Source organism: Salvelinus alpinus, chromosome 17 (genome assembly GCF_045679555.1).
Source record: "Salvelinus alpinus chromosome 17, SLU_Salpinus.1, whole genome shotgun sequence".
Taxonomy (NCBI): domain Eukaryota; kingdom Metazoa; phylum Chordata; class Actinopteri; order Salmoniformes; family Salmonidae; genus Salvelinus; species Salvelinus alpinus.
Window position 1 is genome coordinate 16,013,210 of NC_092102.1, and position 24,925 is coordinate 16,038,134.

General features: G+C 45.0%; 1 protein-coding gene across 3 annotated transcripts in view; it reads right to left on the reverse strand.

The window, feature by feature from the left end:
• Positions 1-24,925, reverse strand: part of LOC139542282 (nck-associated protein 5-like) — a 51,116-nt gene that overhangs the window by 17,615 nt on the left and 8,576 nt on the right. The window contains exons 1-9 of one of the 3 annotated variants that reach the window (XM_071347518.1): positions 21,758-21,981; positions 14,707-14,799; positions 8,126-8,260; positions 7,852-7,959; positions 7,612-7,731; positions 7,031-7,129; positions 3,964-6,654; positions 3,438-3,850; positions 3,140-3,278 (exon numbers count right to left, since the gene is read on the reverse strand). In XM_071347518.1, coding sequence (XP_071203619.1) covers positions 3,140-3,278; positions 3,438-3,850; positions 3,964-6,654; positions 7,031-7,129; positions 7,612-7,731; positions 7,852-7,959; positions 8,126-8,260 — 3,705 coding nt within the window. In that variant the 5' untranslated portion in view covers positions 14,707-14,799; positions 21,758-21,981. Of the gene's footprint in view, positions 1-3,139; positions 3,279-3,437; positions 3,851-3,963; positions 6,655-7,030; positions 7,130-7,611; positions 7,732-7,851; positions 7,960-8,125; positions 8,282-14,706; positions 14,800-21,757; positions 21,982-24,925 lie in introns of those variants that run through there. The other 2 variants (XM_071347519.1, XM_071347517.1) reach the window with 2 other exon arrangements.

Genomic DNA, 24,925 nt, shown 5'->3' on the forward strand with positions numbered 1-24,925 from the left:
GATCCACAGATGATGCAATCTCTATTGCACTCCACACTGCCCTTTCACACCTGAACAAAAGGAACATCTATGTGAGAATGCTATTCATTGACTACAGCTCAGCATTCAACACCATAGTGCCCTCCAAGCTCATCACTAAGCTAAGGACCCTGGGACTAAACACCTCCCTCTGCAACTAGATCCTGGACTGCTTGATGGGCTGCCCCCAGGTGGTAAGGGTAGGTAACAACAGATCTTCCACGTTGATCCTCAACACGGGCCCCTCAGGGGTGCGTGCTCAGTCCCCTCCTGTACTCCCTGTTCACCCATGACTGCATGGCCAGGCACGACTCCAACACCATCATTAAGTTTGCCGACAACACAACAGTGGTAGGCCTGATCACCGACAACAATGAGACAGCCTATATGGAGGAGGTCAGAGACCTGGCCGTGTGGTGCCAGGATAACAACCTCTCCCTCAACGTGATCAAGACAAAGGAGATGATTGTGGACTACAGGAAAAGGAGGACAGAGCACACCCCCATTCTCATCGACGGGGCTGTAGTTGAGAAAGTTGAGAGCTTCACGTTCCTTGGTGTCCACATCACCAACAAACTATCATGGCCCAAACACACCAAGACAGGGCACGACAAAGCCTATTCCCCCTCAGGAGACTGAAAAGATTTGGCATGGGTCCTCAGACCCTCAAAAAGTTATACAGCTGCTGCACAAGAGCATCCTGACTGGTTGCATCACTGCCTGGTATGGCAACTACTTGGCCTCCAAAGGCACTACTTTGGGTAGTGCTGGCCAGTACATCACTGCGGCCAAGCTTCCTGCAATCCAGGACCTCTATACCAGGCGGTGTCAGAGGAAGGCCCTAAAAATTGTCAAAGACTCCAGCCACCCTAGTCATAGACTGTTCTCTCTGCTACCGCACAGCAATCGGTACCGGAGCGACAAGTCTAGGCCGAAAAGGCTTCTTAACAGCTTCTACCCCCAAGACTCCTGAACAGCTAATCAAATGGCTACCCAGACTATTTGCATTGTCCCCCCCCCACCCCCACCCCTCTTTTAAGCTGTTGCTACTCTCTGGTTATTATCTATGCATAGTCACTTTAACTCTGCCTATATGTACATATTACCTCAATTACCTTGACGAACCTATACCCCCGCACATTGACTCTGTACCGGTACCCACTGTATACAGCCTCACTACTTATTTTACTGCTGCTCTTTAACTATTTGTATATATATTTTTTTACTTATCTATTTTTTACTTAACACTTATTTTTCTTAACACTGCATTGTTGGTTAAGGGCTTGTAAGAAGCATTTCACTGTAAGGTCTATAACTGCTTTATTCGTCGCATGTGACAAATAAAAATGTATTTGACCTCTCTGTACTTTGCTCCGTTCATCTTTCCCTCGATCCTGACTAGTTTCCCAGTCCCTGCCTCTGAAAAACATCCCCCCCAGAATGATGCTTCACCGTAGGGATGGTGCCAGGTTTCCTCCAGACTTGACACTTGGCATTCAAGGCCAAAGTGTTCAATCTTGGTTTTATCAGAACAGAGAATCTTGTTTCTCATGGTCTGAGAGTCCTTTAGGTGCCTTTTGGCAAACTCCAAAGGGGCTGTCATGTGCCTTTTACTGAGGAGTGGCTTCCGTCTGGCCACTCTACCATTAAGGCCTGATTGGTGGAGTGGAGTCCTGCAGAGTTGGTTGTCCTTCTGGAAGGTTCTCCCATCTCCACAGAAGAACTCTGGAGCTCTGTCAGAGTTACCATCTGGTTCTTGGTCACCTCCTTGACCAAGGCTCCTTCTCCCCCAATTGCACAGTTTGGCTGGGTGGCCAGCTATAGGAAGAGTATTGGTGGTTTCAAACTTCTTCCATTTAAGAATGATGGAGGCCACTGTGTTCTTGGGGTCCTTCAATGCTGCAGAATCTGTTTGTACTCTTCCCCAGATCTGTGCCTTGACACAATCCTCTCTCGGAGGTCTACGGACAATACCTCCTTTCTGCTCTGACATGCACTGTCAACTGTGGGCCTTATATAGACAGGTGTGTGCCTTTCCAAATCATGTCCAATCAATTGAATTTGCAAAAAATTCGAAAAACTTGTCATTATGGGGTATTGTGTGTAGATTGATGAGGGAAATAAATATTTTATCAATTTTAGAATAAGGCTGTAAAGTAACCAAATGTGGAAAAAGTCAAGGGGTCTGAATACTTTCCGAATGCACTGTACATTGTGAATCGGCCATAAGTTTGAAAAAAATGTAGATATGATTTTTAGGCCATATCGCCCAGCCCTACATTGAGCATGTTTGGGATGCTCTGGATCTAAGTGTACGACAGCATGTTCCAGGTCCCGCCAATATCCAGGAAACTTCGTACAGCCATTGAACAGGAATGGGACAATATTCCACAGGCCACAATCAACAGCCTGATCAACTCTATGCGAAAGACATATGTTGCGCTGCATGAGCCAAATGGTGGTCCCACCAGATGCATATCTGTATTCCCAGTCATGTGAAATCCATAGATTAGGATCTAATGGATTTATTTCAATGGAGTGATTTCCTTTATATCAACTGTAACTCAGTAAAATCTTTGAAATGTTTGCATGTTATGTTGCATTTATATTTTTGTTCATATTCAGCAGCTGTTCGTATTCAGCGGGTGTTCATATTCAGCTTGTTACTAAATTAATCAGTTATTCATGCTTGAACTGAATTCACCCATCTGCCTTAATGTACGTCATGGAATTTTGGTCAAATAGAAGCTATTTTTAAAACTATTGAATTATCAATAACTCAGCCATCTCTTAACCAATCCCTTCACTTTTCTCAAACTAAGTTAAGAGCTGTACCATGGGCCTACACATCGTGTTATTATGGTTCATGGGAATATGTTTTTCAAAGTTTTTCCCAATTTCCAAAATGATGGATCTTACAGGTCCTTGAAGCAAAGTTGTTCAGCATGAAGAAAGATGCGTACACACAAAGTGGGCTCTAGCTTCTGTGTACCAAATTATATATATTTTTTTACACTTGAGTTATTTGACCATGTCAAGGAAAAACTAAGAATTCAGACAATAAAAATAACTTTGCTGTGAACCCCTAATGAATACTCATTGTAACTCAGCTGTAGCCTACCTTCTGCATGTCCTCTCTGTTGGTGGTGTGGCTGATGATGCTGTCAGTATGGTGGCTGCTGAACGGTCTGGAGGTCTTACAGTCAAAGGAGAGGCGTCTCTGAGCCACACTGATGCCACTGAAGTCCTTCCCATCCACCCTATAGTCACAACAGTTGAAGGAATTGGTTTATAAAAGGAAAGGCAACACAAAACAACTGATATGTTCACCTAAGCACAAATTCACTTTTTACAATCAGATCAATCTTAACGGGCTTATACATAGAATCCAACAGTGCTTGCTTCTATAATTTCCTCACCTGTTCAGTAACTGCTGCATGAAATTGTCTGAGCGCGCTCCCCTGTACATAACAGCCAGTTGGCCCTGTGATTGGTCCATCACCACCTCACAGGAGTGACCCCTCCCAGAGCGGTCCATCCCAACCCCCTCGACCCCGTTCATGTAGGCTCTCTCCTCCTCCAGAGCTCTCCTCAGACCCTCCGCCTTCTCCATCAGCATAGAGATATTCAGGCTCTCCACCCCCACCCCTTCTCCTTTAGACTTAGACCCCGCCATCTTGGAAGGGATGTTCAGCCTCCACTCTCCACCCTTCTTCTCGTCTTTGACTTTAGGAGGCGTGTCTGGTTTGCGGCTCAGAGCTGGGAGCTTGCTCTTCTTCAGGCCGAACCAGCTAGCGATGCCATTGGAGCCTTTCTGTTTCACCTCGGTGACCTGTTAAACGTTTTTATTTATCAAATTGCTGACAGCGAACACTCTGAAATACTTGTTAATAACACATTAAAACACAACACTATACCACAGTTAGAGAAAACAACCATCAATACCTGTCCTCTGTCTCGGTCCTGCTCTGCCAGTTTCAGCATGTTCTCCTCAATACCCTTCATCACCTTCTCTTCCATGGCTGACGTAGGGCCGGGGGTGGGGCTGGGAACAATAGGGACAAGGTGCCTCTCCTCCTCCTGCTGTGTGCCTGACGTTGGCCTTGGGGGAGGAAAGCTGTCTCCGTGCGCTGTGGTGTTTCTCTTCCTGTTTGCGTTGAGCTTGCTCCTGTCCTCTGACTTGGATGAGTAGCGTGGCGTCAGTGCCGGGGCATCCAGGGTGGGTTTCCCAGTTCCACCTCTACTGACAGCTGAGGGTGAGGGAGCCAGGGCCTGGCAGGGTTTAGACGGGGACTTAGGCAGGACTTTGTTGGGGCTGTTGCTGCTCTGAGGGATGCTGGGTGCAGGTTGTTTACCATGGTAAGACAGGTTCAGAGAAGCTGGGCATTTCACGTTGTGTAGAACTATGGGAGTGTCAGTGTTTGGGGATGGTAGGCCCAGTTTAGCTTTGGAGCTGTCTGTATTAGTCACACCCACTCTGGATGAGAGCGTCTCCAGCTCTGCCTTAGCGACTGAAGAGCCACAGAGAAGAGACTTAGCTGCTGGATCATAGGACTGACAAGCAACAGGGAACATCAAAGCAACACCACCAGGAATACCTTTAGGCTTACCATCCAAAGAGTCTGTATATTTTGAGTGCCTCTGCTCCTCTAAATTATGATCCACAGGCCTCTCCGCTGTCTTACTCCTGTCATCGTTAAAAGTGACTATACTCTCATCACTATGAGGGTCTGGCTTGTCTACTGGCAGCAGCACATTGACTTGTAAATCCTCAGAGCTCCTCAGCTTGCCAAGTGCAGCCAGCCTGTCTTTGAATGTGTGACTAGACTCGGCTGGCTGCCTCCCTGGCCCTGCTACCCGAGAAGGCCTCTTGGGAATGGATGAGGGATCATGTCTCTTGGCTGGGAGAGCTGGAGGCTGGGACTGGGAGGGATCGGAGTTCTGCATGGTGGTTTCTCTAGTGTCCTGGTCCTGCGATCCTCTGTCTTTCATGCTGGCGTAGTGAGCAGGGCTCCCCTGAAACGGAGCTGCTCTGAGGGCAGAGGGGTTGGGCAGACTGTGGTGGCCGTGCCAGACTGGGCTCTCTGTGTTCACATCCTGATCGGACGAGGATGAAGAGGATGAGGAAGATGAGGAGGAGGAAGAGTCCGAGGCAGGGGAGAAATGCTGCAGCTGGAGACTCCGGACATTTTCTTTCTGTAGTAGTGGATTCACTAGCTTCCTGTCACTATCTGTGTTGGTATAAGAGGAAGATGATATGTTTACGTTCTCTGGGACCTTGGATTCTTCCAGCTGAGCCGAGGTGGAGAGTTCCAAAACATTCTCATAATACGGGACCTTCTGAGAAGAGGCCCTGGGTGTCTGCGATGTGCCAGGGGCCAGTGGCTTGGGGACACCACCGCTTGCCTTGGGGACCGAGAGGCTGCTGTAGCAAAGTTCCTTGGCTGGAGGGGAGCAGGCATCCTCAGGCTGTGGCGGGGAGGTGGGGGCTGAGGCTGAGTGTGTGGTGGCTGGGTAGGACTCTGACCTGGCGGGTGGAGGAGGGTGCCTGGTCCTCTCTGTGGTGGTGGCTCTGCGTGAGGGGACGGGGGAGTGGTACACCTCATAGTTATTGGTACGACAGGGGATCTTGGAGGTGCGGGTGAGCTGTGGGCTCAGACGGACAGGACTGGCCGCTGCCTGGGTCCTCTCTGCCATCGTGGGGATCTTTATAAACTTTAGGATCCTGGACGGGGAGTTGATTGCAGCAGCTTTGACGTCAATGAGGCAGGAGGAGGGGATGGGGCTGATGGCCACGTTGGCTCTCCCTGAGAGAGCTCCCTCCTCTGCTGGGCCACTGTCTTTCTCTGGAATAACTACATCACTCAAAACATTATCACTGTCATTGGAGGAAAGGAGAAACCCATTGGTTTCCAGCTCACAGTATGCAATATGAGGGTTGTCCTTCACTCCAGGTACAGGCAGCTGGGAGGTAAACAAACTACTGCTGTCTTCAGATTTTCCTTTAAGATAGTCCTCTTCATCTGTGCCCTCGACCTGCCCTGTCTTTATCCCTGCCTCTGGGCACTGATTGGCTGGTCTAGTCTGATCTACACTTTTGATTGACAAGTAAGAGTTGGGACCTGCTGGTTGCTGGTGGTCATTCATTGTCTGGTGTTTCTCCACTGATGTGCTCTTGATGTGGAATTCACTAATAGCAGCTGTGGTGGGTGTGCCTTTGACGTGGTTCGGAGTTGAATTAGGCTTTGGAGTGCAAATATGGTTACATTTGACCGGACTGTCTGTGCTCCTCTTGCAGTGAGTAGGACATAACTGCCCTTCACCATCGACGTGCTGCTGGTGTTGCGTGTTGTCAGAGTCTGAGCAGGAGCAGCGGCAGCGTGTCTGGTGCTTCTTACACAGGTCTCCAGCAGCCAGGACAGCCTCTGTGGACATCAGAACCTGGCTGTAGTCACAGAAGGAAATGCTGCCTGCCGAGGGGTGGAACTTGAGGGGGTCGGTCTCCTCCATCTTGCGGAGGACCTCCAGGATGTGTGCTTTCTTCTTGAAGAATGGGGACAGGGCCTCCATGGATGCGGCTGGGCCTCGGGGGGGAGTTGCTGGGGCCTGTGGCAGTGTGCGGTGGAACCCATTTCCCTGTTGAGAGAAATATTGTCAGGTTGTTATTATAGAAGTGAACGTGTTCTCAATAACTAACTGGTTAAACAAAGGTTATAAACAAGATTCAAATCATTTCTTTCAATAACACTTCAACCAAACTGCAGCCTTATACTGTATATGAAATATCGATAGAACAAAACACTGTTGGCATAAGTGAAGGAAATCAGTTTAACAGAGAAAGTCCAGGTCTCTTGAATACAATAGTGAAATAGAAAGGACATTCATTTCATATGAGAAACCATAGACCCAACAGTATATGTCATGAGTGCTGCCGTAACCCAGACAGTGTTTATCCCCATAGGAGTCTACAGCCATGTCTCAGGATTAAGTGTTGACCGTGCTTTGTCCTCACCTTGGCTTGTGCTTGACTCTGTGACTGTGACTCCACCTGTTTGTCAGAGACATTGTGCAGCAGCTGTGTATTGTACACTGGGAGGGGTCCTGGCTGCACCTGTAACAGTAAATTCAATGCAATTAGGATATCATGTACACCACTTTAAGCAAAACATTGTTATAGGACTCTATACTATAGGCTACATTACAACACACAGCAGCAGGAGATCACTACACAGCAGATTATGACAGATTATGACGTTGCCCTGAGACATGGCTGTATTCTCCTATGGAGCACACAAAAGTGTTCTTCGTGCTGTCCTCATAAGAAAACCTATTTCTGGTTCCAGGTAGAACCCTTTTGGGTTCCAGAAAGGGTTCTACATGGAACCCAAAAGGGTTGTACCTGGAACCAGAAAGGGTTCTTTAAAGGGTTCTCCTATGGGGTTAGCCCAGAGAACCCTTTAAGGTTCTAGAGAGGTTCTTCTTTAAGGTTCTTTTCCCTAAGAGTGTGTAACATGGCTGTAGACTCCATTGGTGTAATGTTGCCATAGGAGTTTACAGCCATGTCTCAGGGCAGATTGTGATGTTACTTTATACCTGGTCGTAAGGGCTTGAATGGTTGGGTAGTTTCTGTTGGAAGAGCTCACAGAGCACTCTGTTCTGTCTCTCCAGGTCAAACACATGCATCTTCAGCTTGATGCACTCCTCTCGCAGATCCTGCATATATGTATACACAAAAACGTATCATTAACACCACAACCCATGTCTTACCGGTTGTGATTCAAAATGGGCTTTCAAAAAAAATGATGGATTGTTGAGGATGACTTGTCAGTTTGCCTTTTGGTTGAGTAGAGCTTGGACCACATGGTTGGCCACCTCGTCCAGACATCTCTCATATGCCTCTCTTTGACTCTCATTTGCCAACACAAGAGCTGAATTCTCTGCCTGTTAAAAGAAGCCAATAGATTATTCACATCTGTAAATGTTTAGTATGAAAATAACTTTCATAAATGTGAAAATTGAAATGAAAGCAATGAATATGTGGTGAAACTATATTAAAAAAATTATATAATTTGAGATGATCAGTTCATTATGATTGGGGTTGACTCACCTCCAGTTCTCTGAGTCGGTCCATTAGTTCTCCGCTGTTCTCTTCTTCCTCCAGGTAGTCCTCAACGTCCCCCTCGTCTGACTCCAGGTCTTCATCACACATCCTCGGTTCTGTCTCATCAGACATCGTTCTCATCTGGAACACAAGGAGGTTCATAATGTTACAATCTTCTCACTTTTACACACAAAACATCAATGTACTATGTAACCACCAACATACAGTAAGTCATCTATACCCTTGCGTTGAGACATGGCCCTAGGACCATGCCTCAGGACAACCTGGCTTGATGACTCCTGGCTGTCCCCAGTCCACCTGGCCATGCTGCTGCCCCAGTTTCAACCGTTCTGCCTGCAGCTATGGAACCCTGACCTGTTCACCGGACGTGCTACTTGTCCCAGACCTGCTGTTTTCAACTCTTTAGAGACAGCAGGAGCAGTAGAGATACTCTGAATGATCGGCTATGAAAAGCCAACTGACATTTACTCCTGTGGTGCTGACCTGTTCCTAGCCACCGTGCTTCTACACCTGCATTGCTTGCTGTTTGGGGTTTTAGGCTGGGTTTCTGTACAGCACGTTGTGATATCAGCTGATGTAAGAAGGGCTTTATAAATACATTTGATTTGATGATTTTGATTTATAGACTCCTATGGCGTCCAGCCTTGTCTCAGCGCAATAGTCTACCCCAAATAACAGGGAGTGTCCAGAGATATCAAAGTATATCTGACCAAATTAGGAAAGACAAACATTGTAATTTTGAATTCTGTAAAGTGAGTGTGGAAGAAGTAAAAAAATAAGAAGATTGTTGTCTATCAACAATGACAAGCCACCGGGGTGTGACAACTTGGATGGAAAATTACTGAGGATAATAGAGGACGATATTGCCACTCCTATTTGCCATATTTTCAATTTAAGCCTACTAGAAAGTGTGTGCCCCCAGGCCTGGAGGGAAGCTAAAGTCATTCCACTACCCCCTTTACTGGCTCAAATAGCCGACCAATCAGCCTGTTACCAACCCTTAGTAAACTTTTTTTTTTAAATGGAGTTTGACCAGATACAATGCTATTTTACAGTAAACAAATTGACAACAGACTTTCAGCACGCTTATAGGGAAGGACATTCAACAAGCACAGCACTTACACAAATGACTGATGATAGGCTGAGAGAAATTTATGATAAAAAGATTGTGGGGGCTGTTTTGTTAGACTTCAGTGCTGTTTTTGACATTATCGATCATAGTCTGCTATTGGAAAATTGTATGTGTTATAGCTTTACACCCCCTGCTATACTGTGGAGAAAGAGTTACCTGTCTTACAGAACACAGAGGGTGTTCTTTAATTGAAGCCTCTCAAACATAATCCAGGTAGAATCAGGAATTCCCCATGGCAATCTTTACTAACGACATGCCACTGGCTTTGAGTAAAGCAAGTGTGTCTCTTTATGCGGATGACTCAACACTATACACGTCAGCTACTAGAGCGGCTGAAATGACTGCAACACTTAACAAAGAGCTGCAGTTAGTTTCAGAGTGGGTGGCAAGGAATAAATGAATCCTAAATATTTCTAAAACTAAAAGCATTGTATTGAACTAAATCTAGTAATAAATCATGTGGAAATTGAGCAAGTTGAGGTGACTAAACTTCTTGGAGTAACCCTGGATTGTAAACTGTCATGGTCAAAACATATTGATACAACAGAAGCTAAAATGGGGAGCAGTCTGTCCATAATAAAGCTCTGCTCTACCTTCTTAACAGCACTATCAGCTAAGGCAGGTCCTACAGGCCCTAGTTTTGTCGCACCTGAACTACTGTTCAGTCGTGTGGACAGGTGCCACAAAAAGGATCGTAGGAAAATTGCAATTGGCTCAGAACAGGGCAGCACAGCTGGCCCTTGGATGTACACAGAGAGCTAACATTAATAATATGCATGTCAATCTCTCCTGGCTCAAAGTGGACTTGTATTTATGAGAGGTATTGACATGTTGAATGCACCGAGCTGTCTGTTTGAACTACTAGCGCACAGCTTGGACACCCATGCATACCTCACAGTCCCCGAGTCCAGAACAGACTATGGGAGGTGCACAGTACTACATAGAGCCATGACTACATGGAACTCTATTCCACATCAAGTAACTGATACAAGCAGTAAAATTCGATTTAACAAATACAAATACATCTTATAGAACAGAGGGGACTGTAAAGCAACGCAAACATAGGCACAGACACATGCATACACACACACAATAACATACGCACTATACACACACGTACACATGGATTTTTTGTAGATATGTGGTAGTGGTGGAGTAGGGGCCTGAAGGCACACAGTGTGTTGTGAAATCTGTGAATGTATTGTAATGTTTTTAAAATGGTATAACTGCCTTAATTTTGCTGGACCCCAGGAAGAGTACAGTATCCATAATAAATACAAATACCAGGACTTTCTCTTGTGAGAATGGAACCGTAATAATCCCTCTAGTGTCAGGTTCTTGACGATGGAGAGATGTAAGGCTATTCTGCCATGTTAGACTGGGTGTGTTTGGTCGGATAAATGCATAACTGATGTATCAGCCTGTTGGTTGGCTTTAGCTAGATTACGGAGTAATCTATAGTAATGTATAGCATACTGAGAGTTTTTTTTGGACAAAGCCCATAGGAGCAGAACATAATGGTGGAAGTGCTGGTGGTAGGGTTCTGTGACAGCTGTGAGTGGAGGGGAAGGCCTGGAGATATATCCCTGGGTTTCTCAGGAGCATTAAACAGTGTCAGGGATAAGACTGATCTAACTCCATTACTCAAATCCTGCCAAGTCATCCCCTTCACCCAGAGCTAAACAGACAGGTCATGTACAGTAAACCCCTGTTCACAAACACAAACGTACTCTAGGGATGAGTGCATTATAAGTCTAAGAGGTGAGTGCTGCGAAGTGCAAAGCGCGAATACGTTTACGAGAACCTCGACACCCCAGAGGATGCATTGAATAGGCCTAATATTACTGGCTCATCCTCACCCTCGCTGCCAGTCTGAGATCTCAGCAGCCCCATCTAAACTGATGTATTGAGCTGTAATCCACTGAGCAAAGGCCAATTGGGCCTGTAATGGAGGGCTGATCAATGTGTCTCCTATAGAGGCATAAGGAAGAAGATATTAGCTGCATGTTTAACCTGCCAGAGCGTTAAGGAGGAGTTATAAATACCAGCTATTCTTCACTTAATGCACATTACAGCTCCAGGCATGGCAAGCTACAGTACAATATACACCGAGTTTGTTTATTCATAACAAATGAACAGGACAAAATGACAAATCCTTTTCCCATTAACAGCATCTGCGTGTTCTCGGAACGTTCACACATCCAACTGGGCAAAAGCTGGTTGGATCAACATTGTTTCAGCATCATTTAAATCATGTTTAGGGATGTGATGGCATTGAATCAACATGGAAAACTGATTGGATTTTTTTTTTTTAAGTAATCAACGTCAGGGCATTTTGTCTTTTTCCCAACCAACTTTGGACCTAAATCCAATGGCATGTTGGAATTCTGTTTTTGATCTCACTATGTTGACAACTCTACCAAACGTAAAGTAAAACTCCACGTTGAAATGACGTCCGTGCCCAGTGGGATGGAACTCCATGTGAACTCCACATTAAACAAAACATAAAAGTGAGACTAAATATAACATGGTAGATGCTGCTGTTGCTAGGTACTGTACTCTGTGGTGCAGAAGCTTGAATCGCGACCAAAACAAAGCGATAAAGGAGAATGCCTCTTTTCTGAATTTAATCCAGACAATTCTAAAGTGACACAATTTATTGATTGCAGCTTGATCAAAGCTGATTCACCCACCCTCATGCTCTCTCCCCCATCCTTAACCTCCTCCTCTTCCCCCCCATCAGACCAATTCAACTGATATTGATTATACAACAGATCCTACATCCGATCACGGCGGATACAATGAAATTCTAGGCAGGGGTCACAGAGAACTGTAGGGGTCAACTGTAGTGTGGTGAAGGACAGCATTGTCATTGTGGGGGTGGTGCTTAGGCCGCTGACTAGCTTCTGCGTGCCCAAACAGATAACCATTCACAGGGAGAGGAGATCAGAGTGTCTGCCCAGAGACTGCCGTGCCAGGCAGGGAGCAAGGGGTGGGGAGGGAGAGAGCGTGGGAGGGGGGTGGGGGGGGGGAGTGAGAGAGCGGGAGAAAGAGAATGGGAGAAGAGAGAGTGCTCGTGAAGAGAGAGAGCGAGGGTGAGAAAAGAGAGAGAGATGCCCTGCTCCAGAAATGTGCTGATATGAGACTGAGACCCACAGAGAAGCACTGAATGCAAAAGGAGATTGTGTACAAGGAGGACGACCATATTGCTTGCTACCTTATTTTCCCATTCTAGAATTATAAACAGGGGAGATTTACATGTCTCTCAAACTATTTATGATATACCCGGATAAAAACTAGACGTGCTTTATTACAATCTGCAGTCTGTGATAAGTATGAAATATATACGGTACATACTTCCATCATCTCCTTCTTCTCTCTGCATTGTGCGATAAAGAGAACACTGACTGTAATCCAAATGTTTACTATCTACTGTAGATAAGGGCTGTCTGCCCGTGAGATACATAGAACAGAAGCTTCACCCTCATCCCTTGAGTGCCTGATCATTAATAACCCAGATATTTCCTCTGTTGACTGACACACAGGAGGATCTAAAAAGAGGAACCTCTAAAAAAGCAAATACGATTTTTCACCACCATCAATGACATATCTAATCACAGTGACAGAGAATCTGCCCCTGTTTCCTGTTCAAATGCCACAAAAGGATACTGACACTGTGACATTCGCTAAAAAGGACATGAATAGAAAACAGAGAGGGAAGTACAGAGATAACAAAGGACATGAAGAGAAAACAGAGAGTGAAGTACAGAGACAACAAAGGACATGAAGAGAAAACAGAGAGTGAAGTACAGAGACAACAAAGGACATGAAGAGAATACAGAGAGTGAAGTACAGAGATAACAAAGGACATGAAGAGAAAACAGAGAGTGAAGTACAGAGATAACAAAGGACATGAAGAGAATACAGAGAGTGAAGTACAGAGACAACAAAGGACATGAAGAGAATACAGAGAGTGAAGTACAGAGATAACAAAGAACATGAAGAGAAAACAGAGAGTGAAGTACAGAGATAACAAAGGACATGAAGAGAAAACAGAGAGTGAAGTACAGAGATAACAAAGGACATGAAGAGAATACAGAGAGTGAAGTACAGAGATAACAAAGGACATGAAGAGAAAACAGAGAGTGAAGTACAGAGACAACAAAGGACATGAAGAGAAAACAGAGAGTGAAGTACAGAGACAACAAAGGACATGAAGAGAAAACAGAGAGTGAAGTACAGAGACAACAAAGGACATGAAGAGAATACAGAGAGTGAAGTACAGAGATAACAAAGGACATGAAGAGAAAACAGAGAGTGAAGTACAGAGATAACAAAGGACATGAAGAGAAAACAGAGAGTGAAGTACAGAGATAACAAAGGACATGAAGAGAATACAGAGAGTGAAGTACAGAGATAACAAAGGACATGAAGAGAAAACAGAGAGTGAAGTACAGAGACAACAAAGGACATGAAGAGAAAACAGAGAGTGAAGTACAGAGACAACAAAGGACATGAAGAGAAAACAGAGAGTGAAGTACAGAGACAACAAAGGACATGAAGAGAAAACAGAGAGTGAAGTACAGAGACAACAAAGGACATGAAGAGAAAACAGAGAGTGAAGTACAGAGACAACAAAGGACATGAAGAGAAAACAGAGAGTGAAGTACAGAGACAACAAAGGACATGAAGAGAATACAGAGAGTGAAGTACAGAGACAACAAAGGGGAACCCTGAACACCATGAAGCTCTTTTTCAATGATGCTTCCACCCCCACTGCTCTTTTTCAATGATGCTTCCACCCCCACTGCTCTTTTTCAATGATGCTTCCACCCCCTCTGCTCTTTTTCAATGATGCTTCCACCCCCACTGCTGTTTTTCAATGATGCTTCCACCCCCACTGCTGTTTTTCAATGATGCTTCCACCCCCACTGGCGTTTTTCAATGATGCTTCCTCCTCCACTGCTCTTTTTCAATGATGCTTCCTCCTCCACTGCTCTTTTTCAATTATGCTTCCTCCTCCACTGCTCTTTTTCAATGATGCTTCCACCCCCACTGCTCTTTCGTCAAATAGATAGACTAAACCAGGTGAAACGACGCACAATTTTCAGTTTAAAGGGAACAGCAAAAGAACAAAACAAGATATATCATGTCATCACTGAGCCGGAATGCATATAACACTTAATGCTGTAAAAAAAGTAATCCTGAGGACATTGTAGGAGCTTTTATAAGGAGAAGAAAATGTGTAACCCTATAGGCCTGCAAAACAAATGTGTCATGCGCCAGAAATAAATAACCAAGCATGCTGTCTCCTGAAGGTATAATACCCAGAAGATATTGCTAGGAAGGTCCATTTTCATAGTTGGAAACGTACAGAAAGCCAAAGAACATACAACAGTAGAGTAGAATAGAGTCTTCTAGAACAGACACTCACCTGTGATGCCAGCTCTCCTTAGAGCAGAGTACTCAGTCTTACTCCTGTGCGTGTAAGCCACTTCTCTACTCTCCCCACGTCAGAGCCAAGGAGCTGAGGAAAAAAACGAAATGACACATCTTGTTATTATCATCCTCTCAACTCTCCCTCTCCCTCCCTCCCTTTTCCAGTCAGAGCATTTTTCAGTCGGGGATTTCGTGCGGTTTGCAGACATCAAGCGTTAATTTTATACAAATCAAATCAAATCAAATGGTATTGGTCACATACACATGGTTAGCAGATGTTAATGCGAGTGTAGCGAAATGCTTGTGCTTTTAGTTCCGACCATGCAGTAATATCTAACAAGTAATATAACAATTTCACAACAACTACCTTATACACACAAGTGTAAAGGAATGAATAAGAATATGTACAAATAAATATATGGATGAACGATGGCCGCGCGGCATAGGCCAGATGCAGTAGATGGTATAGAGTACAGTATATACATATGAGATGAGTAATGTAGGGTATGTAAACATTATATAAAGTGGCATTGTTTAAAGTGACTAGTGATACATTTATTACATCAAATTTTTTATTATTAAAGTGGCTAGAGATTTGAGTCAGTATGTTGGCAGCAGCCACTCAATGTTAGTGATGGCTGTTTAAATGAGGCCTTTCCTCCTGGTTACCCTAGTGACCATATCCCCCGCGCCTTCTGCAAAGGCAGAGTTGTTGCAAACATTTATGACAGCAAATAAAATAAATAACGACTGTGTTTTCGTCTTTTGAGCTTCTAGTCATGAAATCTATGCAGCCTAAATAACTTTTTATAGCTACTGTAATGAACACGATGGGAGACAGAGAGCTGGTTTCAAGCGCAGGGCTCAGCAGGTGTTTATCCGTAAAGAACCACAGGAGGAGGCAGGTAGCTGGGTCCAGGGGTAGGCAGAAGGTCATACACAGGGGGTCCAAACAGGCAACAGTATAGGCAGGGAAAAGGCTAGTAACGTCGACCGGGAGATCAGGCAATAGGTTGATAACAGGAAATATGATATGCTAAAGTACAGGCAAAAGGCGTCAATAGTGAGGCGGGCAAAAACTATCATACACGGGAGGATTAACTCACAGGAAAAACAGAGCTCCAAATAGAACTGTGTCACAAAAAAAAACAATACCTCACAAAGATGAGGTGCAAATAACTGAACTAAATAGTGTGTGATAATAACATACAGGTGTGTGAACAGGTGATCAGAATTCAGGTGATTGGGATCGGGAGAGTGAGCTGCGTTCAGGGGATCTATGTGTTTGAGAGTGAGTTGGAAGCGGACGTTACAGCTACCGTTTACAGGCCTCCTGGGCCATATACAGCGTTCCTCACAGAGTTCCCTGAATTCCTATCAGTCCTTGTAGTCACGGCAGATAATATTCCCATTTTTGGTGACTTTCTGATGGCCTTGAGACAGAAGCTGTTTTTCAGTCTCTCGGTCCCAGCTTTGATGCACCTGTACTGACCTCGCCTTCTGGATGATAGCGGGGTGAACAGGCAGTGGCTCAGGTGGTTGTTGTCCTTGATGATCCTTTTGGCCTTCCTGTGACATCAGGTGCTGTAGGTGTCCTGGAGGGCAGGTAGTTGCCCCCGGTGATGCGTTGTGCAGACCTCACTAGCCTCTGGTGAGCCTTATTGTTGTGGGCGGAGCAGTTGCCGTAATAGGCGGTGATACAGCCCGACAGGATGCTCTTGATTGTGCATCTGTAAAAGTTTGTGAGTGTTTTCGGTGACAAGCCAAATTTCTTCAGCCTCCTGAGGTTGAAGAGGCACTGTTGCGCCTTCTTCTCCACACTGTCTGTGTGGGTGGACCATTTCAGTTTGTCTGTGATGTGTACACCGAGGAATTTAAAACTTTCCACCTTCTCCACTACTGTCCCGTCGATGTGGGGGGGGTGCTCCCTCTGCTGTTTCCTGAAGTCCACGATCATCTCCTTTGTTTTGTTGACGTTGAGTGTGAGGTTATTTTCCTGACACCATACTCCAAGGGTCCTCACCTCCTCCCTGTAGGCCATCTCGTCGTTGTTGGTAATCAAGCCTACCACTGTAGTGTCGTCTGCAAACTTGATGATTGAGTTGGAGGCGTGCATGGCCACGCAGTCATGGGTGAACAGGGAGTACAGGAGAGAGCTGAGAACGCACCCTTGTGGGGCTCCAGTGTTGAGGATCAGCGGGGCGGAGATGTTGTTTCCTACCCTCACCACCTGGGGGCGGCCCGTCAGCAAGTCCAGGACCCAGTTGCACAGGGCGGGGTCGAGACGCAGGGTCTCGAGCTTATTGACGAGTTTGGGGATTACTATGGTGTTAAATGCTGAGCTGTAATCGATGAACAGCATTCTTACATAGGTATTCCTCTTGTCCAGATGGGTTAGGGCAATGGGCAGTGTGATTGCATCATCTGTGGACCTATTGGGGCAGTAAGCAAATTGGAGTGGGTCTAGGGTGTCAGGTAGGGTGGAGGTAATATGATCCTTGACTAGTCTCTCAAAGCACTTCATGATGACGGAAGTGAGTGCTACGGGGCAATAGACGTATATCTCAGTTACCTTAGCTTTCTTGGGAACAGGAACAATGGTGGCCCTCTTGAAGCATGTGGGAACAGCAGACTGGGATAGGGATTGATTGAATATGTCCGTAAACACACCAGCCAGCTGGTCTGCACATGCTCGGAGGACGCGGTTAGGGATGCGTCTGGGCCGGCAGCCTTGCAAGGGTTAACATGTTTAAATGTTTTACTCACATTGGCTACGGTGAAGGAGAGCCTGCAGGTTTTAGTAGAGGGACGTGTCAGTGGCACTGTATTGTCTTCAAAGCGAGCAAAGTTGTTTAGTTTGTCAGGGAGAAAGAGGTCGGTGTCCGCGACGGGGCTGGTTTTCTTTTTGTAATCCGTGATTGACTGTAGACCCTGCCACATACGTCTCGTGTCTGAGCTGTTGAATTACGACTCTACTTTGTCTCTTTTTCTTTGATTGCCTTGCGGAGGGAATAGCTGCACTGTTTGTATTCGGGCATGTTTCCGGTCGCCTTGCCATGATTAAAAGCAGAGGTTTGCGCTTTCAGTTTTGCGCGAATGCTGCCATCAATCCACGGTTTCTAGTTGGGGAAGGTTTTAATAGTCACCGTGGGTACAACATCACCGATGCACTTGCTAATAAACTCGCTCACCGAATCAGCGTATACATCAATGTTGTTGTCTGAGGCTATCCGGAACATATCCCAGTCCACGTGATCGAAGCAATCTTGAAGCATGGAATCAGATTGGTCGGACCAGCGTTGAACAGACATGAGCATGGGCGTTTCCTGTTCAAGTTTCTGTCTATAGCCTGGGAGCAATAAAATGTAGTCGTGGTCAGATTTGCCGAAAGGAAGGAGAGGGAGGGCTTTGAATGCGTCGCGGAAGTTAGAGTAGCAATGCTGCCAGCCCGGGTCGCGCATTCTATATGCTGATAAAATTTAGGGAGCCTTGTTTTTAGAATAGCTTTGTTAAAATCCCCAGCTACAATAAATGCAGCCTCAGGATATGTGGTTTCCAGGTTACATAGAGTCCAACGAAGTTCTTTCAGGGCCGTCGAGGTGTCTGCTTGGGGGGGATATACACGGCTGTGATTATAATTGAAGAGAATTCTCTTGGCAGATAATGCGGTCGGCATTTGATTGTAAGGAATTCTAGGTCAGGTGAACAAAAGGACTTGAGTTCCTGTATGTTGTTATGATCACAACACGACTCGTTAATCATACGGCATACACCCCCACTCTTCTTCTTACTAGAGAGATGTTTGTTTCTGTTGGCGCGATGCGTGAAGAAACCGGGTGGCTGTACCGACTCTGATAACGTATCCTGAGTGAGCCATGTTTCCGTGAAACAGAGAATGTTACAATCTCTGATGTCTCTCTGGAAGGTAACCCTTGCTCGAATTTCATCTACCTTGTTGTCGAGAGACTGGACATTGGAGTAGTATACTCAGGAGCGGTGGGCGATGTGCCTGTCTACGGAGCCTGACCAGAAGACCTCTCCGTCTGCCCCTTCTGCGGCACCATTGTTTTGGGTCGCCTACTGGGATCCGATCCATTGTCCTAGGTGGTGAACCAAACGGAGGATCCGCTTCTGAAAAGTCGTATTACTAGTCGTAATGTTGGTAAGTTGACGTTGCTCTTATACCCAATAGTTCTTTCTGGCTGTATGTAATAAGACTTAAGATTTCCTCGGGTAACAGTGTAAGAAATAATACATAAAAAAACGAAATACTGCATAGTTTCCTAAGAACGCGAAGCGAGGCGACCATCTCTGTCGTGCCATGTTTATGACATCAAGGCCATATTTCTCTTGCTCCATTTTGATTTCCCCAGATGGACACTCAAACATCACATCCCTGTCATCTCCAGAGAGGAGAGCAGCTTCATATTGTTTTTTTTTGGTGTTGACCAAACGCAATGAATGTGACTGTCACATTAGAATAGGCAGTCAGTCCGAATTCTGCAACTCTCCCTCCTCATTGGCCCTAACCCTTTGATGATTGAATATCTGAAGGGTCTGGAGCTTCCACCATATTTTCTCCACTTTACAGATCTGCACACATCGAAGGGTTAAGGCTAAGGGGAAGTGGTAGGAAGTGAATTGGGACAGGCTATGGAACTGGAATGGTCTTCCTGTCCTGTCAGACAGACCAGGAATATGAGAGGAATCTCCATGCCCTGCGGGGGACAACGTCTGCAGACGGCAGCCTCCACGCCAAAACCACAATCCCCCCTCTCATCTTCCCTTCTTTTCATCTCGAGTCTTAAGTCATTGTAAAGTGTAATGAAAGAAAGATGGATGAATAATTCAGCAGAGAGACCCAGTAGCGTTTCGAAGTCCCCTTTCATGTTCCAGTGATAACACTATGGCATGCAGGCTGCAGACACCCGGTATTACAATCACTGTATTGAACCTCCATGTAGTCTAGTCGGTAATCTGGGATTTCCCATTACTGTACTCTCATTGGTAATTATGTTTCATTTCCACAAGACTTGCCCTCATTGATAAATGGGAGCACGGTCAGACGCTCGCTGCCATAGGTTGACTCCCAAATGGCACCCTATTCCCTATGTAGTGCACTACTAGGCACTACATAGGGAATAGGGTGTCATTTGGGATGCAGTCTTGTCCTCATACTGTAACTTGCTAAATGGGAGCATGTTCAGTCACTGCCATTGGCTTCAGATTCCGTCTAGTCTGGCCGCGTTCCTTCAGACGAGATGAGTTTAGACAGAGCTACAGCATTAACTCTTCACTCCCAAGCAGCCCACATGGGAACCACGGCTGATCCCTTTTAGATCTCATCAACTCCAAATGGGTTTAGCAGTATTTAGCATCTGCCTTTTCCACTCTGGCTTTCAGCTGCAGATTAACTAGAGCAGAGGAGTCTGCACGCCTGTCTCTGAGTCAGGAGAACACACCTGCTCCATGTGTGAAAATCCTGATCTGTGATCTTGGCTATCTGTTGTCGAGCGACACGAAACAAGTGTAATAGATTATTGTTATGATTCACTTGCCATAGCCATATTGTGTTATTAGCTGTTCACCTGATCACATCCAAGAGACCAGACAAAATGGCTGATCACATCCAAGAGACCAGACAAAATGGCACTTGAGTAATGATTCCTTGAGAATGGGTTTTGCCATTGGCATATAATGTTACTGTGTGCACACACCTGATCACATCCAAGAGACCGCGAAAAAATAGCACTTCTTCATAATGATTTTCTTGAGAATGTGTTTTGCCTGTGGCGGCTGGCAACATTGATATTGATATTATGCTGTGTTCTGTAAGGTCATCCGAATGGAGCTCAGAGTTCAAAGTGGCTGGGTCTGGTGTGATGCACACCACGAGGAATGAGCCAAGCAGCAGACTTATACTTTATATTCATGGAATGGGGGGTTACAGTACAAATCAAAGACAACTCAGCAGAACCAAAAACCTTCAAGCTCCTTATAAATCATGTCAGGCACACACTTGGGGATTTGGCTGCCGCCGAGCGGAGGCTGTCTCAGGTTATATCAAATGCCACCCTTCCCTTTTGGCAATTTGGGATGGCACAGATTGGAGTTCTCTCGGTGTGAACAAACAAGTGTGTAGGCTGGAGGGGTAAACAACATCACAGCACAGAAGACCCATTCAGACAAATTAGGAACCACACCTCATAGGAACAACAATGCAATTATAACCATGATCACTAAAATATGCCACTGTAGGCATACATCTAAGCATAGTGAGATGGTACATAGACTAGATTCATACTAATCGGATTCCTTTGTTACTATGGCTTCTGATGTTTAGCCAAAATAACAGTGGGCCTGATAATCCAATACCAACGTTTTGACTGAAGGTAGAGGGGAGAGATAGAGCACAGAGGGAATAACGGATTTGGGGAAGGGAGGGACGATTCCCAAAAGAATCTAGAGGTTGGACCAATGCCATGTCTGAGCGTAATCCAACAGAATGGTGCAGGCCTCTCTGTGATATTTCAAAATCTTTGCCAGGCAACCCCGAAAACCCCACCCTACACCATCCGTCCTCCCCACTGGAACAGAATTACAAGGCTGCCAGTCCTGATACAGCAAGACAAGGGAGATTTTGTCATAATTGGGCACACTGAACAACAAACAAGATTCATGTACACATGTCCCTCCTCTTCTATGATCTTCTAATACTAATATGCTTATGGAAACTGTTTATTTAGTGCTGCCCCAAAATGTAGGCTAGTCCACTGATCACTATGACACAGAAAGTAAGGGACCCGGCAGTGGGCATCTGAGCTCTGCTTCCCATGTCCATCTGTCCTCTCAGACCACAGCTAATACATCATCTGTTATGGTTCTGTCACGTCACCTATCACAACCAGCCTACAAGTCAAATCTACGCAGACAACGTTATCAGAATACCACCCTAAAATCACCATAACAGCGCAAAATCAGTTTTAACAGTGATATATTTTTCTGATTTTCAATGTGTGTGTCCTAAAATGACCAACCAGGCTCACCTTGCTCTGTTTCCTAGCATCCTCTTAAAACATCCGAAAGAGCCCTTCCGACTGAAGAAGGGGTTTTTCCTCAAGGTGATGTCTTGCAGTTTATACTACTGATAGAAAAGGCCAGTCCTTGGGCATGTGCATTGTGTATCTCTCTCTGCTTGCCCTGTGCTGTCTGCCTGCAGTGGCTGCCATATCTCCCATTGTTCCAGGGCGAGTGGGGAGGCAGGCTTCCTGCCCCAATAGACCCTGCCTACTACAACAGCTGTGGACTAGCCCCCACCTCTCCTCTCTCCTCCTCCTAAAACTACTGCCTCTGCTGCTGCTGCTAAACATTAACCCTGCAGCTGCTGGTCAGGTCATAAAGGAGATAGAAAGAAAGAAAGAAAGGGGTTAGGTTTCAAAAGAAATCCCACCATGTAACCGACAAAGGTATGGAGCCGTGGACACAGAGAGGATATCCGACAGTCTGGCTGGCTAGTTGAGTAATGGAATTATCCAGCCAGGGTTATTCAACTGCTTGTATAAAGAACATGGGTTCTGCGTTAAGAGGATTTTCATACCGATTCAGACGACTAATGAGGAGAGGATAGCCTCCCCCATGATCATGCAAAAGATGGATAAACGCTAGTGAATGAATAACCTATACATAAACAACCAATACATGAGCTAATAATTCAAATATTCAGTTTGCTTTGTAATAGCATTTTTCATCTGTGAATTGACCAAGCACTATGCAGCTAATAATGATTTTAAATAACACCTTTAATAAATGCCTTATACCAGTAGGCCAAATTGTTTCATATTTTCCAGTAAATGACCCTAATTGACATGACAGAGAGGCCTGACCTGAATGTACTTGATTCCAGAGAAGACTTCCGGAACTCAAATAAAAAAGCCCTGGGGTTATTTCAATGTCAGTGTTCTCAGCTTCTCTCTCTCCTGGAATCTAGATTTGACCTAAGCAGCTTGCCAATGGAGCCACATTCCTATAAAAGCTTTTAAACCTCTGCCAATTAAACCATGGAATTGGATAAATATCACTGTATTGCCACATGTTGTATTGGGAAAAATGTGGCCATACCTATGCCTAAAGTAGCACTAGGTTGAGGTGCATCCTCCTTCCTGCTATCAAAGAAACAGAATCACTGTAGGGCAACCATAGAGGCAGAAATCTCTGTCTGTCCACCTAGTGGTTGAAAGAGAGAATACACTTCCAACTCCATCCAGTGTCATATAAATTGTGAATGAATCTGGCTGGATACCATTATTACATCCCAAATGGCACCCTAGTCCCTACATGGTGCACTACTTCGACCAGGGCCCATAGAGCTCTTGTAAAAGTAGTGCACTATATAGGGAATAGGGTGCGATTTGGGACTTGGTCAATGCCTCTGCTCTGTCAGACATTAATCCACACGGGCATCCAACTCTATGGGATGGATGTAATGAATGGAACATTCACAGAAACAGTCTCCTCAAAGAGGGACAGAGAGGCTGCACAGGCTGACATGACCTGAATGACAGAGAGCAGGTCACATGGTACCCTGGAACTAACAGAGGGAATGAGAACATGTTTCACATAAAAGGCCTATTGTTACCCTTTTAAAGATCCACTTTCACTTCTCTGAGGATCACGACTCACAAATAGAACAGTCAATATTAATCGAATGCTCAATATCGACGTTATGTTATAACGCTATTTATAGGAGTTAGTGATTGTAGGCTAGACACGTAATTGGTTGATGATAGGTAAAAAGAGGTAGAGTACCGGTAGCTAAGGAGCTCACATTTCATAACATAGTTACCAGTAAGCACTGATAAAAAACATTTTTTTTTTAATGCAGCTACAGTATATCATCAGATTCAGTCACTAGTTGTGACATTCTGACATACCCGGCCACCACTGAGCACCGTTCCACCTGGACCCTTACAGATTTGCCAAGACACGGCAAGACATTTGACTAAAACACAATGCAAACATATGGAAGCCAAGTTCATTCCATAAGACTGGCTTCCTCTGTCAATCCATATCCATAAAAACACCAAAAGCCTCCACGGTTCAACTTATCATCCATGCATCAAAAAACACAAGCACCAAACGTCTGACCCAAGGCAAATTAATATAGCACAGCAGCCTAGCAAAATAAAGAAATGCAACTATGCATTGACAGATGGTCTGTCTATCTCAACCATTCTTCTTCCTCGTTGAGCGGTTGGTTAGTTGTTGTGCAAAGCGAACCTCACTGCTGTGAAAGGGGGTTGTAAATAAGACTAATCGGGTAAAACCCTATTGAGAGGCGACAGTTTAATGGCCTGTAGTGTGCACAGCTCCATGTGAGATGGAGCTAATTCACCTATTAGAAATGTGACACTGGCTGCCTCTGCTCTGCTGGGAGATGAACGCACACACACACACACACACACACACACACACACACACACACACACACACACACACACACACACACACACACACACACACACACACACACACACACACACACACACACACACACACACGCACTCTCTCCATCTCTCTCTACTGGACAATGGGAGATGGGCAGGGTGTGTCCACAGCTGGGTAGATAAAATGAGAATGGTGGCCTTTATGGTAATTTGTATGAAACTGCTCAGTTATGCCTTAGCCCAGGCCTAATTACGGAGTCAAAATCGTACTATCCATTCCAGAGACATCACCAAGAAGTACTGTCGCTTTTGCATTGCTGATTTAAACTGTACATATTCATGGAGCGTACACAGACACTGACATTGTTTTGAATGCATAAAAGGATCAGACCTAGTCTCGGCAAACTGCAAATGGGTAGTTGACATTATGGCCAAACCAAAAGTGAAAAAAATATTTATTCTAAAATTTAAGTTTAAAAATATATAGTTGCAATAAACTATGTCTAAACAATTCAAAATGTTATGTGGCCACCTTCGATACATGTTTTAATCCAATTGAATTAACCATTTAATGCATTAGTTCCTTGAATTTGTCCTCTGGTGTGATATCATAATGAATGCTAATATAAAGGTTTAATGATTCCCAAATAGACAATAAAAATATTTTGTTACCTCTGTCTTTAAATCAGTAATCATATTCTGGAATTTCAGTTGAAAAAACAAGTAATTTCCTTCTATAATGATGGTAACAAAGTGTCTCCCCATTACATT